The sequence below is a fragment of the Procambarus clarkii genome, chromosome 33 (genome assembly GCF_040958095.1).
Source record: "Procambarus clarkii isolate CNS0578487 chromosome 33, FALCON_Pclarkii_2.0, whole genome shotgun sequence".
Classification (NCBI taxonomy): domain Eukaryota; kingdom Metazoa; phylum Arthropoda; class Malacostraca; order Decapoda; family Cambaridae; genus Procambarus; species Procambarus clarkii.
Window position 1 is genome coordinate 29,834,840 of NC_091182.1, and position 16,417 is coordinate 29,851,256.

The following is a 16,417-nucleotide window of genomic DNA, read 5'->3' on the forward strand; positions in this document are numbered from 1 at the left end:
TTACATGCACAGTACTTTATTATAATACTGACCAACAATGAGTTGTGGAATATTCTGTACAAAAATTATTCACCATCAAATGACGACATACAATAGTTTATAAGCCAAATGCCGATTCAAAGAATTAGAAATTAATGAAAACAAAGATAATGAAAACTATTTCCATTATATCTAAGGAATACAAAAAATGTGACTGTAGATGAAAAGCTAATTTCCGAGTTGGTGATTTGGTTGCTCCCTTTGGCAATGTCCTTTACTTTCAAAGGACAGGACCAATTACAGCCTGAAAAATGGGCCAGAGAAATTGTCCCTTTCCTTTGGCTGGAACCACACTTGCATGGTGTTGGGTCGGTTGCCCTGTAACTCTGTACTTTTGTGTCCGACAGCAGAGTGGACAGCGCTTCGGATTCGTAGTCCTGAGGTTCCGGGTTCGATCCCTGGTGGAGGCAGAAACAAATGGGCCGAGTATCTTTCACCCTGATGATTCTGTTCACCGAGCAGTAAAAAGGTACCTGGGAGTTAGAGTCTACGGGCTGCTTCCTGGGGGTGTGTAACAAAAAGAAGGCCTAGTCGAGGACCAGGTTGCAGGGACGTTAAGCCTCAAAATAATCTCAAGATAACTAACTACCCATCTTCCCCTTTTCAGTCAGGTTTCCCATTTTCTGCCTTGTTCTCAGTGATGAAAACAAGACAAAAACGGACAAATTTCTTGGAAATTTAGTTTCTTAGTTCAATGAGATATAGAGGCAGCCCTCTCAGAAACATCTGGAAACAAGACTACAGCCCATTGCAAAACACAGAAAAGGAAGCCGAACCTTTCAGGAACAGGGAAATCCTTAAGACTAGCAGACTACCAGGGACCCAGCATTGTTAAAGCAAGTAACAGCCACTAGCACTTCCAGGAAGAAAACGGGAACAGAGCCAGGACAGACATGTGATCAATGTTTTGAAGCTCAATCTGAAGCAGGACCTACTGACTAATATGCAGTAGGAAGCGATACCACAACAACCCAAGAGAAGAGGCAGAAACCTCAGCAATGGACTGGGAGGGATTAGTCTTTCTCCCAGATCAGTCAAGCCTTCTGGGAGAAAAAGCCCTCAGGCCTAGCTGATGAATAAGCAGGAGTGGAGCCTTCAGTATTCCTTTCCCCACAAAGGTACTGTACTTAGAATTATGGTAGAGAACAAAACATTATTATTTTTTTATATATACCTCCAAATACATCAGTTGTAGAGGTCATAGAATAGATTCTAAAAATAGATTGTCTCAAAAATCTAGAAAATCATGTGATGCCTTCCTTGGAGACTTCAATGTACCCTGCTTAAGATGGAGGACAACAGACAATAACATTATACAGTAACTGGGAATTAACCCAGAAATAACCAAACACAGACAAAATCTCCTTGAAGTTTGTTATCTATTGATTGGGGCAAAACAAAACTTTAGTAAAATAGGAATGAAAATAAACTCTGAGCATGAATAATGAACTTATTAATCGAGGTCATTACCATCTTGGACATTACACACTCAGATCAAAAACTAAGTCCAAACAAACATTAAAAATGTAATATGCAAAAATAGTAATCAGTGGGAAGGGACATTCTGTACGTACAATTTCAAGTATAGTCATTGACTGGGTAAAAATAAACAGGGAACTAGGAAGTCTCACGGGAACCATGCTAAGCAAGCTTTCACACAAGGAATAGAACGGACCACTGAAGCATACAATATCTGTGAAATAGTTTTTGTTGCAGAAAACCAAAATGAGGACTGCCTTAACAACTCTACTGTGCACACCATGATATCAGGAAAGGGGGTGCCCACACCAGTATATCATAAGATTCAAAGCTCATTCAGGTACACGGAGCTCGCATCCTGAGGAACAGGATGCAAACTGTTAACATCCTGAGGAACAGGATGCGGCTCGTATTGTTCCTCCAGTAAACAGATGCCATCTTGGGAAAAAAAAATCATCTCCATTCCTGGCTGTGAGAGCCTCAGTATTGCCAGAGGAACCAAGCGTGGCACATGAAGTTATAGCTCACAACACAGCTGTGCAGGTCAGGTATTCTCTTACCCAGTTTAGTATCTCCTCAATTATCCCAACTTGTTTCTCCATCTTGTACACCAACCTTTCAGAAGAAGAGTATCAAATATCTTTTGACAGTCTAAGAAAATGGAATCTACCCTGCCTCTTTTTTCCTGTTATTCTAGTAATCTTGTCATAAAACTCAATCAAGTTTGTCAGGAATGACTTTTCCTTTCTAAATCCATGCTCTTGTTCTGTTACAAAATTTATCCTCTTTAGGTGCTCCACTATTCTTGACCTGATTATGCTCTCCAGCACTTTAGAGAAATAGTTGTAAGTGACACTGGTCTGTAATTTAGTACCTGCTGCCTGTCACCTTTCTTGAATATTGGGACTACATTTGCCTTTTTCCAGAATTCTGGAAGAATTCCCATTTCGAGCGGTTTTTTTTTAAATATCAGTTAGCAGGTGACATAGCAACGCTCTATCAGTAGCCATGGTGATATTAAGTCTGGCCAAATAGATTTTATTGCATTTAATTCCTTCAGGTGTCTTTTTAACCTCTTCCACTGTGACTACTATGTCATCCAGCATTTCCTCTGGCCTTTCATCACTCAACTCTAGTCTCTACATTGATTCCAATGTAAAAACCTCCTGAACTAATGTTTAGTTCCTCACATACCTCCTTGCCATTTTCCCATGAAACTTCCTCCTCTTGCTTCTTTAGTCTAATCACATGGTCTCTTACTGTTGTTTTTCTCTCTATATGGCTATAGAACAGCTTTGGTTCTTCCTTAGCTTCTGATACCATGTCATTTTCAATTCGTCTTTTGGTTTTCCTCCTGACAGTTGTATTCATTTCTTACTCTTTAGCACATCTCTATTGTCCTGTTCCAAGTTCTCCATACTTTTTCCATGCTTTTTTGTTCCTCTTTTTTGCTTCTCTGCATTGCCTATTAAACCAGGGGTTTACTTTGCCTTTCTCATTCACCACCTTCTTGAATGGGATGTACAGCTCTGCTGCATCTGCACATTTCTCAATAATAACTCCCATCATTTCATTTGTTATCTTCTCATCCAGTTCCCTCTCCCATTGGACTTCACTCAAAATCCCTCATCTGTAGTCTCATATTCCTCGCCTGCTTCTTAATCTATCCAGTTCCTTTAGTTCCATTATACACTGAAGCATGATAATGCAAGTCACCAGCCCCTTGGGGTATCTCATACTCTATATTCTCAACAGATAAATATTTTGGATAAACACCAAGTGTTGCTGGTGGGTCCTCTCCCCTTACTCTTGTTGGTTCTGTAATATGGTTATCTTGAGATACTTTCGGGGCTTTTTAGTGTCCCCGCGGCCCGGTCCTCGACCAGGCCTCCACCTCCAGGAAGCAGCCCGTGACAGCTGACTAACACCCAGGTACCTATTTTATTGCTAGGTAACAGAGGCATAGGGCGAAAGAAACTCTGCCCAATGTTTCTCGCTGGCGCCTGGGATCGAACCCAGGACCACAGGATCACAAGTCCAGCGTGCTGTCCGCTCGGCCGACCGGCTCCCTACGAGTGGTGTTTCAAAGAAGTGCTTATCTGCTGTATCTACCAGTTTTGCTCTCCATGTCTCATCACCCCTATGGGGTCCTTACTTATCAAGTCTATCTCTTTGTGATTGAAATCCTCAAGCATTAGAATCCTGGCTCTTGCCCCCCCCCCTTGCCACTGTCCCCAAATGTTGCTACTGTATTCCTATAATCCTCCTGATTAGATTCCTCTGACACTTTCAGAAGACACTTTCTTTCCTTGCCTGAAACGCTTTGCGTACTAGTGGCTGTACAAGAATGTAACAACTCTTGTATATATCTCAAAAAAAAAAAAAAAAAAAAAAAAAAAAAAAAAAAAAAAAAAAAAAAAAAAAAAAAAAAAAAAAAATATATATCTGACCAGGAAGGGAAGGGAATACTACTACAGTATTTCTAAAAAGCATAAATTAGACTATTTTCCTGCATCCCCACCCATCATGAAACCCAACAAGAGGGAGGAATAAACACATTACTTGTTACCCCTAGGGTAGCCAGAGTTTATGTAGGTAACCACTGGAGAGTCAGAACAGTAATCCAGGTAATGAGAGGGATACTAACCCTCCAGTGCCCACTTAACCCATATTCGACTAGGCCTGCCATCAAGACTTGTCGATTGATTCAGGCAAGCCTCACTGAACCTCCCATTTTGCCCTTATTCCTCCACAGTAGTAGTTACCCACCAGGAGCCACAGCAGTTGGGCAGGTGCAACATCCAGATGATGGAAACTGGTAATACGATGGGTTTCAATGCACAGAAAAATGTATGAGTAATGAGACCACAGGCAGGAGAAGGGGTGCAAAAGCCATTCTCACCTGCCTGCGAGTGGCACACAAGAGCCCACTCACTACATCAAGGCAGCACCCATGAGGTGGGTCCTTGTGCAAGAAGGTAGAGACTACTTTGCTTTTACATCATGAACCAGCACATAAAATACTTGCCATGAAGCTATTGTCTTGTTCCTACAGGAGCCTGTAATACCTGAATGTTTTGATATGTCAGAGGAAAATTCTGCATGGTTATCATCTCAGGCATTAAGAATTTCTTGAGAAAATTGAACCAAAGATACATACGGTATTAATATACTAGAACAGAGTCCAGTTATACCAGTTCGTAATAAACTGTACTTCATCTCAGATATTTATGAATCAATATACAGTATGAACAAATCCACAAGAGCCGTGACGAGGATTCGAACCTGTGTCCGGGAGCATCCCAGACGCTACCTTAATTAATATGTAATGATGTAAGGGGGAAGAGGGAGAATGGCCTATTGACATAGCTCGAGTGCATGGGGGAGTTGTGTAAAACCATGGTTTGTGTCTCGGAGAGGCTGCAGGATCCAGTATGTTCAGTAGAACTTCGGTTTCAACTCTTTTAACCATGTCATACCTCAGTTGATTAAGGCAGCGTCTGGGATGCTCCCGAACGCAGGTTCGAATCCTCGTCACGACCCTTGTGGATTTGTTCATTTGATGCATCACGTTATTGTGATTTCTGTGTGCAATATACAGTATACTGTAATGTTTATAGGTACAAAAAATATTAGGCACAAAAATACATAAATTAAATATTGAACACAACTAAATATACTGTATATATATAAACATGCTTCTGCTAGATAGACAGCATTAGTAGCCTACTTACAGGGATTCTGTACTTAAGAGCAATTCCTGTTAATGTTTCCCCACTCTGTATTGGTCGATCAACAAGTTGCTCATACTCAGACAAAAACTTTGCTGGGGTAGCTGTTGTAGAGCTGTTGCTTCCACTGCTGTTATTTCTGACACTAATTCGTTTTAACTCGGTGGCTTGGGATGTGAATAATTCATCTTCATCTTCATCACAGGAGATATAGCAATTGCCAGAGTCTTTTTCAGTGCTAGATAATCGCCGATACTTATAGTTCCTGAAAGAATAATGATATTACTTGACATGTAATTATAATGTGAATTAAATGCAAATTAATGACTAGTACAGTATAACAAAATATTAGTGTTAGATAAACAAATTAAACCTCAGTTATTAAGCCATAGTATGAATGATTAAAAATATACATATATTTAAAGCCATTCTGTAACTGACCAGAGAAGCATAGGCTCATTTTACTAGGCTTTAAAAAGGGTTTTCAGATTATAGCTTACCTAGTATATTATTATATATACTTATACAGATTATAGCTTTCTAGTACCACCCAAGATATCTCCCTTTGTTGAGCATCCTGTCACAATTTGTAGATTGCATGTGGAGTGATTTAACTTAATCAGCAGTTCAGTTTATATTTATACACATTGAATCTAATTTATTATCTGTTGCTCCATATTCTTATTTGGTCTAGGTCATTTTGAAGGAAATATGTAAATGTGTATGAATGTTAACGTCGGTTTGTGAAAAATGTACATTTTAACTCACTCGGAAATAAGTAAATAAATAAAAGAATAAATAAAAGTGTTCAGTGAGAATCCACAAGGTCTTCTCTGAATACTCTATTTTCTTCTTCAAGGCTATGGGTCGCTACAATTTTATATATATATATATATATAATATATATATATAATGTGTGTGTGTGTACATGCATGCACGCACGCAAGTGTGCAAGGCATGTGTGTATGTGTGGGGTGACTTGCTCTAGTAAGGAAGAGGGGAAGGGGGGTTGCAGCAGCCAGTAAACATACAAATTATTTTGGAACAAGTGTGAAGGAGAAATGCATGTCACTGATGATAATTGACATCTGTGTACACATTACCCTATTCACATGATATAATAATTTATTAATTATTATATCATTGCAGAGTAAAATATTACAAAGGGTGAACTGTTTTATTACAATTTTAACTAGGGGAAAATGGATACACACAGTCAAGAGACAGACATGCAGATGCACACACTATCATTGATAGGTAAATAATTATACAGAAGTGCCTATAGAGATACAGATACTATGTACACAGAGACTGTACACTGTCAGTACAAGACAAATTTAAGGTAACAGTGATAATGGGAGTGATGATGGCACCTTATCTGAAATGTGGACAAGGCTGATACCTGGTATTGGAGACATTTCCTATGAAGACAAATTGTAGTGTTTTAATCTGCATTCATTAGATGCAGGACAGGGGGAATATGATCAAGGTTTTGAAGTGAATTAGGGGCATAGTGAAGGGAAGGGGGATATAAACAGAGCTCTGAAACTGCTAAAACGGGTGAGAACCTGCATCAGTGGGTACAAATTGGAGAAATTTCATTTTAGGAGGGATATAGGGATGTATTAATTTTAAAACTGGGTTGTGGATGAGTGAAATGGATTCCCAGATAGCATTATTGAAGCAAAATGTTTAACAGGTTTCAAGAATAGATTGGATAGGTACGCAAGTGAGAGGGGTGGAATGAGATGGGACCGACAATGGAAAACTGTCTTTGGTTAGGTCATGTAGGAAAATTCATGTGAACTCCCTGCTCCATTAAGTAACATTTTCCAAGCTATTCTGGATAACATTTGAAAAATGCAGAACTTTCACAGCATCAAAATAGCTCAGCAAAATATAATTATATTATATATATATATATATATATATATATATATATATATATATATATATATATATATATATATATATATATATATATATATATATATATATATATATATATATATATATACATATATATATATATATATAACCTATGATAACCATCTTTGTAACCCATATGTAACTCCCTTTTTTGTAACAAAGTTCAAATAAAGTAAATATATATGTGTACATCAAAAGAATGGGGGTGGTAGGAGAAGATAATATTAGTGTTCAGTGAGAAACCACAAGGTCTCCTCTGAATACTTTTTATTTTCTTCTCCGAGGCTATGGGTCCCCACATTGGCACCAGAGGTGGTACCCTCACAAACTTTATAAAATATATAATATATATATATATATATATATATATTATATATATATATATTATATATATATATATTATATATATATATATATATATATATATACATATACATATATATATATATATATATATATATATATATATATATATACATATATATATATATATATATATATATATATATATATATATATATATATATATATATATATATATATATATATATTACTGTACTGTATTAGGTGAAAATAAACATGGCCCAACCATTTCTGCTCAGCCCTGGAATTAAACCTGGGATCCCAGGCATGAGTTAAGAATGAAGTTGGTCACATTATGAGAGGCTGAAGTTAAGTTTCATTAGTTAACCAATACTGTACATTGCTTATCCCTTGTACTATTACAGTACAACTTTACCTAATTACAATCTTCTTACATAGTTCTCATTAGTATCCTTGTCCCTTTCTGTTAACCCTGATCATCAGTTGACCAGTGTAAACCTTTTACAAAACTCCTTACCCTTTACATAGGATGAAATGTGTCTAGCTTTAGACACAAGCATCTTATAATTGTCTTAAAGAGTTGAGGGTAATTAAGGATAATAACCACAAGACTTGAGGGTAATTAAGGATAATAACCACAAGAGTTGAGGGTAATTAAGGATAATAACCCACAAGAGTTGAGGGTAATTAAGGATAATAACTCACAAGAGTTGAGGGTAATTAAGTGTAATAACCACAAGACTTGAGGGTAATTAAGTGTAATAACCACAAGACTTGAGAGTAATTAAGGATAATAACCACAAGACTTGAGAGTAATTAAGGATAATAACCACAAGACTTGAGAGTAATTAAGGATAATAACCACAAGAGTTGAGGTTAATTAAGGATAATAACCACAAGACTTGAGGGTAATTAAGGATAATAACCACAAGACTTGAGAGTAATTAAGGATAATAACCACAAGACTTGAGGGTAATTAAGGATAATAACCACAAGACTTGAGAGTAATTAAGGATAATAACCACAAGACTTGAGGGTAATTAAGGATAATAACCACAAGACTTGAGGGTAATTAAGGATAATAACCACAAGACTTGAGGGTAATTAAGGATAATAACCACAAGAGTTGAGAGTAATTAAGGATAATAACCACTACTGTATCAAGGCCAAAGACTTGTACTGCTCATCAACACACTTCCTAACTCGGCTTCACAATGCACCAACAGTGGCACAAGTGAAGATATATATATATAAAAAATTTTAAAATAAACCTTAAGTTCATAATAAATGTTTAAATATAATTATAGAGGAATATAACATGACTGTACATTAAAATTGGACCATATTTCCAAAGATACAGCCTAAATACGGTATATGTACAGAGCCTTATAACTTCCCCCTTTATGTAGAAGACCGTGTAGCTCTCTTACCTGTGAGGGCTATTACTGCCTGCGCGGCCATTTCTGAGTGAGGAGCTCATATTTGGAGCCGCTCACATAGTACGAGTGTGTGAGAGAGAGAGAGAGAGCGGTGAGAGGTCCACCTCCACCTCTCACTCACACATCACTCATCTCACTAACCCACACCGCCTTCTAGCGCTCAACCCGCCACCATCACCATCGCCATACCACCAATGTGCGCACAATCTCGCCAGCGATCATACGCTCTTACACTACAATATATTTAATAATAATAATAATAATAATTCATAATAATACTAACAATAATTCAATGTTTAGATATGTACAGATATATACTTATATAGATATAAGGTATAATATAGATATATAGACCTTTAGATTTATTTCCTTGGAAGACGAGAACAGCAGCAAACACAAGCCAGCGCATATGTGTATACGAAAGAGTTCGCGTATGCAAAATTGTCAGTGAACAAATTGAATCCAAAATCCGGATTTTGTGTTCTCGATCAAACAGGCGCTTGCAGTAGTGTTACCAATCACTTTGTAAGGATTTATTCGGTATTAGCTTTTTTAGAAAGCAACTCCTCTACGCAGCAATTATATATCATTCTAATAACTAATTTATTAAGACAAACATGTACAAATTAGTATTGTTGCATACGATAGTAAAGAAGCTTGTTAAAAAAATTAAATACTGTTTGAGAGGAGTCTCGTAGAAACTGTAAAATTATAATATAGTCAGTGTCAGTCATAATATAGTCAATATAGTCATATAATATAGTGTTTCCATTGATTCAGTGCTTGGTTCTTGTGAAAATCGTAAAGTTGTTGTTTAATCACAGTTGATTTGTTTTTGCATTGAGGCAGGTATTTGCTCCCCTGAAACTCCCATGTATGAATAACCTTCCTGTGAGATGGGAACATTACATGAACTTATAGCTAGTTTTTTTATATCTACACTTTGTAATCTTTCATATAGAATAGGGTAGCAGCACATTGCTGTGTATACCTAATTTTGTTAATAAAAAACGATAGTAAAGATACTTTATTGTAATTCGCCTCTATAGATACTTGACAGTAAAGCTAATTAATTGTACTGTTTTGACTTTATTGTACTTTACTGATTTTTACTTTAGTTTATTTTACTGATACTTTACAACAAAGATGCTTTATGGTTACCATAATTATTGTATTTAATAATTACTTAATTATTAGTTATTAATCCGTGCTATTATTTGCTTTTATAGTATTACTAATAAGATAGTAAACTGTAAGAGTACTCATAATATGGTGCTTCCATATGTTTCCATTACAGTACTATATAGCATGCATTTGATGTTTGCAAATTATAAAAGGTTCCCACTAAATGAATTGAATTGAATACAGCTTGTATTCGATCAATATTATTAAAATCATAAAGATAACCCCTATAAGTAATCAGTCGTTAGTTTAGTCCATTTATTATTCACCCCATACCCATCTTGTGGGTGGTAGTGGAAAGAGTTACAGAGGTACATAATGGGCTCAGGGACTGAACCCCCACATTACGGGCTATTCATGCCCGTGCCACCTTTTGGGTGGCTTAATCTTTATAATAATAATAATAATATTTTATTTAGGAAAAGTACATACATAGTTGCAGAGTTACAAACATTCTGATTTTATTTATAGATAGAGCTAATACATACAATACCTAAAACCACTAGTATGCATAGCGTTTCAGGTAATCAATCATAGCGTTTTCAATCAATCTGAACCCCACAATTCATTTAGCTAAGCAAGTTATATTGATGAGCTAGTTAATAATAATAATAATAATAATAATCGTTGTCGTTGAGGTCGTTGATAATAATAAATATATGAAGGGGGTGAAGAGGGTTGATGTGTCCCCGGGGTCTGGCTACACTGGTGAGGTTCCCTTGTTGTGGATGAAATTCTGTTGAGGAATTTCCGGAGATGACTTTCATTGCATTTCATTTAGGGCTTTCGGATCATAGTTGAAATGGAGAAGAACAAGTCACAAATAATCGTAAGTGCTTGCCAGTACAGTAGAAAGTAGTCCTAACGTCCACAGTTTAATTTTTGAGATTTTATAGGGCCATTTCCGTTCAATATGGCGGATTGGGAGCTTCCTGTTTATATTTTGATCCTGCCCCTCCCCCCTCCCAACCCCCCAGCTCTTTTATGACATGTTTTACCTGAGGGCAACTATACCTAGTAGCCTCGACAGGGACTGGAAGCCCGCGGCTTGTCAGATGTCTTCCTATTATTCATAACGATTTTGTTTCCAGCTAAACTGATGCTAAACTCACTCCACACATTCTCTTGTGCCATTTACATGTGCAAAATCATGTTCATAAATGCAATTCCCGATCTGAAACTCTTCCTTGACAGATGTAATAGAACCCCGTAATATCACCACCATGAATAAATATGTCTTTTGATATCCCCAGAGTCTTAACTAAATCTGTGTAAATACACTATGCAAATAAAGGGACCTTATGTGTGAAACTCGCTCCCTAACGAATTAAAAAGCTATCCAACCTATGCCTTATTCATAAGCAAAACCAAAACGTTCCTATTTTCAACCTTATAGTAAATTTTTTAAATTTTGCCCCGAGGGGCGAGTATTATAGTTCCCTACCTAGTGCCTTAAACTCGCACTGTATCTTGTGCTACCCACTACCCCAATATATTTGCCTAAGCCATGCAACTTCATTGTAATCACTACTATTTATTTATTTATTAACTTATTTATTTATTTATTTATATACAATAAGGTACATTGGGTTTATGTGAGTACATAGCATTGAGGTTTTTACATTCTTGTAGAGCCACCAACACGCATAGCATTTCGGGCAGGTCCTTAATCTAACAGATAATTTTAAGTAGGTAGCTTCTAACAAAATTGAGAAATGTTAACAGCTACATTGTAAGAAAGTTTGACGAAGATTAGTACGTACATTATAGTAAAATTTGAGGATTATCAACAGGTACATTGTAGCATAATTTGAGGATTATTTCTAGGTATAATGTAGTAAAATATGCATTCAATATAACAACCATGATATAAGATGATAGCATTAATTACAATGATGAAGTTGAATGGCTTAGGCACATATATTTGGGGAGTGGGTAGCACAAGATACTGTGTGAGTTTAAGGCACTAGGTAGGAAACTATGAGAATGAATTAGGTACTTTTTGGTACCCATCTAATCTACCACAGGCAATTTGGGGCAAAAGTACCTATTGCTTGAGGGACAAAGTTGAAGGGATAGAAGGTCCAATGTAATGCACACAAGGGTTAAGGGTTTCAACCTCAAGAAGCCACACTGTAGGAGAGAAAACAGGAGATGCTTTAATTGAGGGTCCTGGTAGTACAGTCTAGTTCGTTCTCGACGCACAATCGAGAACGCCGGGTTCAAATCCCGGGCTGGACAGAAATATTTGGGTATATATATTTCCAACACCATAAGTTGGATAGAAAATATGCATGTAAAGCAAATACTAAAGTATAGAACAGTACTGTACAAAGCAAATGGCCTCCATAGGAACAAGTCCAATGATGCATGGCACTTACCTTGAAGCAGGGGGGCTTGCCATGTCTGAAAGAACTGGAACAGTAGTGTCCCTTAGGACATACCTTAGGACTTTACGTTGGTTTCAGGAATCAACGTCCCCACAGCCCGGTCTCTCACCATGCCTCCTGGTTTATGGTCCGGTCAATCATGCTGTTGGATGCGGCTACTTACAGCGTGACATATGAATCACAGCCTGGTTGATCATGTATCCTTTAGAGGTGTTTATCACGTTCTCTCTTGAACACTGTGAGGGGTTGACCAGTTATGCCTCTTATGTGTAGTGGAAGCTTGTTGAACAGTCTCGGGCCTCGGATGTTGATAGAGTTCTCTCTCAGAGTACTTAGTGCATAAGCGAAAGAATTGGCAAGTTAGATAACTGTGTGTGGAAGATGGGATTTCTGATGGTGACATTCTGTACTGTGAGTTTCTCATTAATTTTGAATGTTTCTCTTGTTCTGTGTGAATTGTTTGCTGAGTTGTTTGGCATTTTCAAGGATTTGGTCTTGGTTAACTCTCCAGTTGTCTGTAAAGCTTCACTGATTTTATAGATGCTTTCCTGGTGTGGTGGCAAATTGCCATTTGGTCTCTGTGCCTCTGAGTGGATAGGGGGCCAGGTTTTGGCTCTGGTCCCTAGTAGGTCAAACAGAACTCCAATCTGAACATGGAGCAATCTTAGCAAGACACCTTCAAGGAGTCACCAGGGGCTCTTCCCCCCCACCCCGCAAAATAGAATAGACAAAATAATTAAAATTAAATAGGTAGAATTCATGGAAAGAACTGACAGATTAACAAACACATAAATTTTGAATGGGAAGGTCCTGAGTAACAATCTTACCTTTTACAACAGGTCCACAGAGATCTTGCAAGAGAGAGAGAGAGAGAGAGAGAGAGATGGGCTAACTTCATGTACAGTACCTTAAGAAGACTTTTGATAGATTCTCATGCAAGAGGCTGTTCTGGAAGCTAGAATACACAGGAGGGTTGAAATACAGGATTTTGACATAGATGAATAATTTCCAACAGAAATAGGAGAGCAGTGATTAGAGGCTATGTATCAGACTGAAGAAATGCCAGTAGTTGAGTGCCATTAGGTTCAGTTCTAGTGCCAGTAATTTTCACTATAAACAAACTACCAGAGGGGATTTAGAGTTATAAGTATGTATGTTTGCAGATGTTGCAAAACTTTTAGACTTTGTTGAATGCCATGCTTTACAAAATGACCTAGACAAAATAGGTGAATGGAGTAACACATATTGGATTAAAATAATTTTTTAAATAAATGCCAAGCAATAGAATATGGACTAGGGAAAACAGGTCCATGCAATCTGCAAATTATGGGAGAAAAATATTAATAACTTGGACAAAGAAAGAGACCTAGGGTTTGCTGTAGATAGTAAACTGATACCAGACTACAAAGAAATTCTAAAGAAATTATTTGTGATTTCTGTTGGACCAAAGTAAGAGTATGTAGTACATACACATAGTTGTATGGTGTCAATATCTAAAAAAGTACTCCAATAAAATAGAAAAGATAGAGACACATGCTACCAAATGGCTTCCAGACCTAAAAAAGTAAGGTATGATGAAAAAATTGAACCATTATCATTGCAAAAATTGTTAGAAGGGAAAAAAAAAGAGATATGATCACCACATACAAAATTGTGGCAAGAATCGACAAAACTTAACGAGGAATTTTTTAAACCTGCAATGTCTAGAACAAAGGGCCACAGACTCCTGCTTAGAAAGCAAATGTGCCAAAAAAGTATCTGAAAATTCTCTTGCAAATAGAATTGTGGACAGTTGGAACAATTTAAGCGAGTAGTTGAATACCAAAACTACTGGCAGTTTAAGTGTCATATGATAAATATTATAGGGAAGACCAGATACCATTAGCACAGTTCTCGTCCAGTGACTACACTTACATAATTACATACACGCATGAAAGTCAAAGCACCATGAAACAAAAGCCAAAGCAAACTAACAAGCAAGGAACATACAAGGTGGTTGGCATAAACACAAGTGTAAATCATGGCCCAAACACAGAAGTTAATGCTTAAATGAATACAAAACCCACTTGGCTTTATAAGTAGAAGACCCTTCAGGAGAGGTGTGAAGGTGTGGGTTGAAACTAGGATCATGAGTGAGTATGGTGGCTTGCCAGTACTCTGGATGACCTGGGCAGCAACCTTGTGGTGGCTAAAGGGATTAGGATTATTTACCTGTTGCCAACTATTGTTTACTTAATTTTCTTGATTTCATTATTTAAGAGTTTGTAGTGGTTTGCTTTATTTTGCTTGTTACTTTCTAGGTGGTTCTCCTTCATTATGGGTTGGTCTTTGATTTCTTCACATGCTCCCTTCAAAAGTCATCAAGAACCTGATATGAATGGAGAAGGCTCCTGTGATTATTACCATAAACTCTGGAAGGTTACCAAGAGGTTAAGCACAGAAATATACTGTATATATGGATGTAAAGTAAGTTTAAAATGCATTAAATGAGATGTATCCTATTATTTCAGCTACTAGATAAAAATGGTCTTGAGACAGTGGCAAAAGCACTTTCCTCTGGGTGTTGGACACTAAGTGAATCAGGAAATTTTGAAATATCGGGATCTATTGGAACATCTTCAGTTCGTGGGAATGCTCCACAACTGACCCTAGCGCAAGGAAATGTGCGCCCAGTCACACAAGTTTCAGGTAAATGTACCTTCAAGTTTTTATTTTGTGAGATTACAAAATTTCTAAACTAACAGCATTCCTGTAAATGTAGTGTTTACTGGTTATTCAGGGAGGGCTCCTGCGAATCCTGTAGCTAACTGCATGATAAGCTCCAAAGCTAAAGCACCCTACCAGGTCTTTTGAGTCAAAAGCATCTACTGGGCACCAGGACAAGAATCTGGCCCCCCCTCATCAAAAGCAATTTAGGAGTATGGAGAAACATTAACCAAGTCCCCCCACAAAAAAATATCTGAAAGGTACAGCTCCTAAAAATAAACAATTGCATAGAAAAACATTGGTAACCCTGACACAAACTATGTAAACCACTTGTTGTCCAAACTAACCCAGCTGGTAGGTAATTACTCCCATCGGTGGATGGGAGTAATTACACCACCACCATGTGGCATCCCTGGCAGCTCAACACTCCCCATTGGCTGCCACCATGTCTTGCACCTGGTGTGGTTGTTACAACAACTCGTAGTGCACTGTCTGCTCTTCATGGCTTCATTTTCAGCGAAGTGTTGGCTTGCTTTTTGGACTTTGCCTGGCACAGATTTTTGTTAGTATTTGTTCCTCTGTGGGGGAAGTCATCTTGTCGCTCGTAAAGAGGCTCCCTGTCTATCTTGCAGATATTGGTCTGTGCTAATGGGCCACATTAGTCACAGAAGTTCTGTTTCGCTTACCAGGGACCAGAGCCAGAACTAGCCCCCCCTCACAGAGGCACAGGGAGCAGGTGACAATTTGCCACCTCAGTGCAAAAGCATCCAGAATGTTAGTCTTTACAGCAACTTGTCCTTAGTCCTGACTATGATCGTTCTTTCTGCCTCCATGCTGCCTGCTGAGTCAGTGATACCATCAACCCTGAGTCCTATGTGGTTTGTTCTCACGGAAAACAATAGTCAGCACAGTTCAGTTTGTTAAACTGAGCTCTACTACAGATAACCTGGGACAATAGAGCCCTGGAACAAGGGTTCAACAAATAAATCATCATCTTGGGCAGCCTGAGTAGCATACTTATAATGGCCAACAGCTGCAAGTGGACAAAGTAAGCCCTGGCTGGGCTTACCAATAGTCAATAACCAAAGCCTCTCCTGAACCAGCTGTCTCAATCTGAGCCAAAAAGGAATGAGATTAATGCAAACAAAAATATGGAACAAAAAGGATGATCCAGATATCAAGAAGGCTCTGGAGGAGC

The 16,417-nt window shown here is 37.7% G+C and overlaps 2 protein-coding genes across 4 annotated transcripts in view; one reads left to right on the plus strand and one right to left on the minus strand.

Moving 5' to 3' along the window:
• The window catches only part of LOC123765276 (lysM and putative peptidoglycan-binding domain-containing protein 3), an 11,048-nt gene extending 1,957 nt beyond the window's left edge, over window positions 1-9,091 (minus strand). The window contains exons 1-2 of the mRNA XM_045753809.2: window positions 8,933-9,091; window positions 5,253-5,514 (exon numbers count right to left, since the gene is read on the minus strand). Coding sequence (XP_045609765.1) covers window positions 5,253-5,514; window positions 8,933-8,982 — 312 coding nt within the window. The 5' untranslated portion in view covers window positions 8,983-9,091. The remainder of the gene's footprint in view (window positions 1-5,252; window positions 5,515-8,932) is intronic.
• Window positions 9,092-10,805: 1,714 nt separating this feature from the next.
• Atac3 (Ada2a-containing complex component 3) overlaps window positions 10,806-16,417 on the plus strand; it is a 49,225-nt gene continuing 43,613 nt past the window's right edge. For all 3 annotated transcript variants that reach the window (XM_045753811.2, XM_045753812.2, XM_045753810.2), the window contains exons 1-2: window positions 10,806-10,952; window positions 15,024-15,201. In XM_045753811.2, coding sequence (XP_045609767.2) covers window positions 10,926-10,952; window positions 15,024-15,201 — 205 coding nt within the window. In that variant the 5' untranslated portion in view covers window positions 10,806-10,925. The remainder of the gene's footprint in view (window positions 10,953-15,023; window positions 15,202-16,417) is intronic.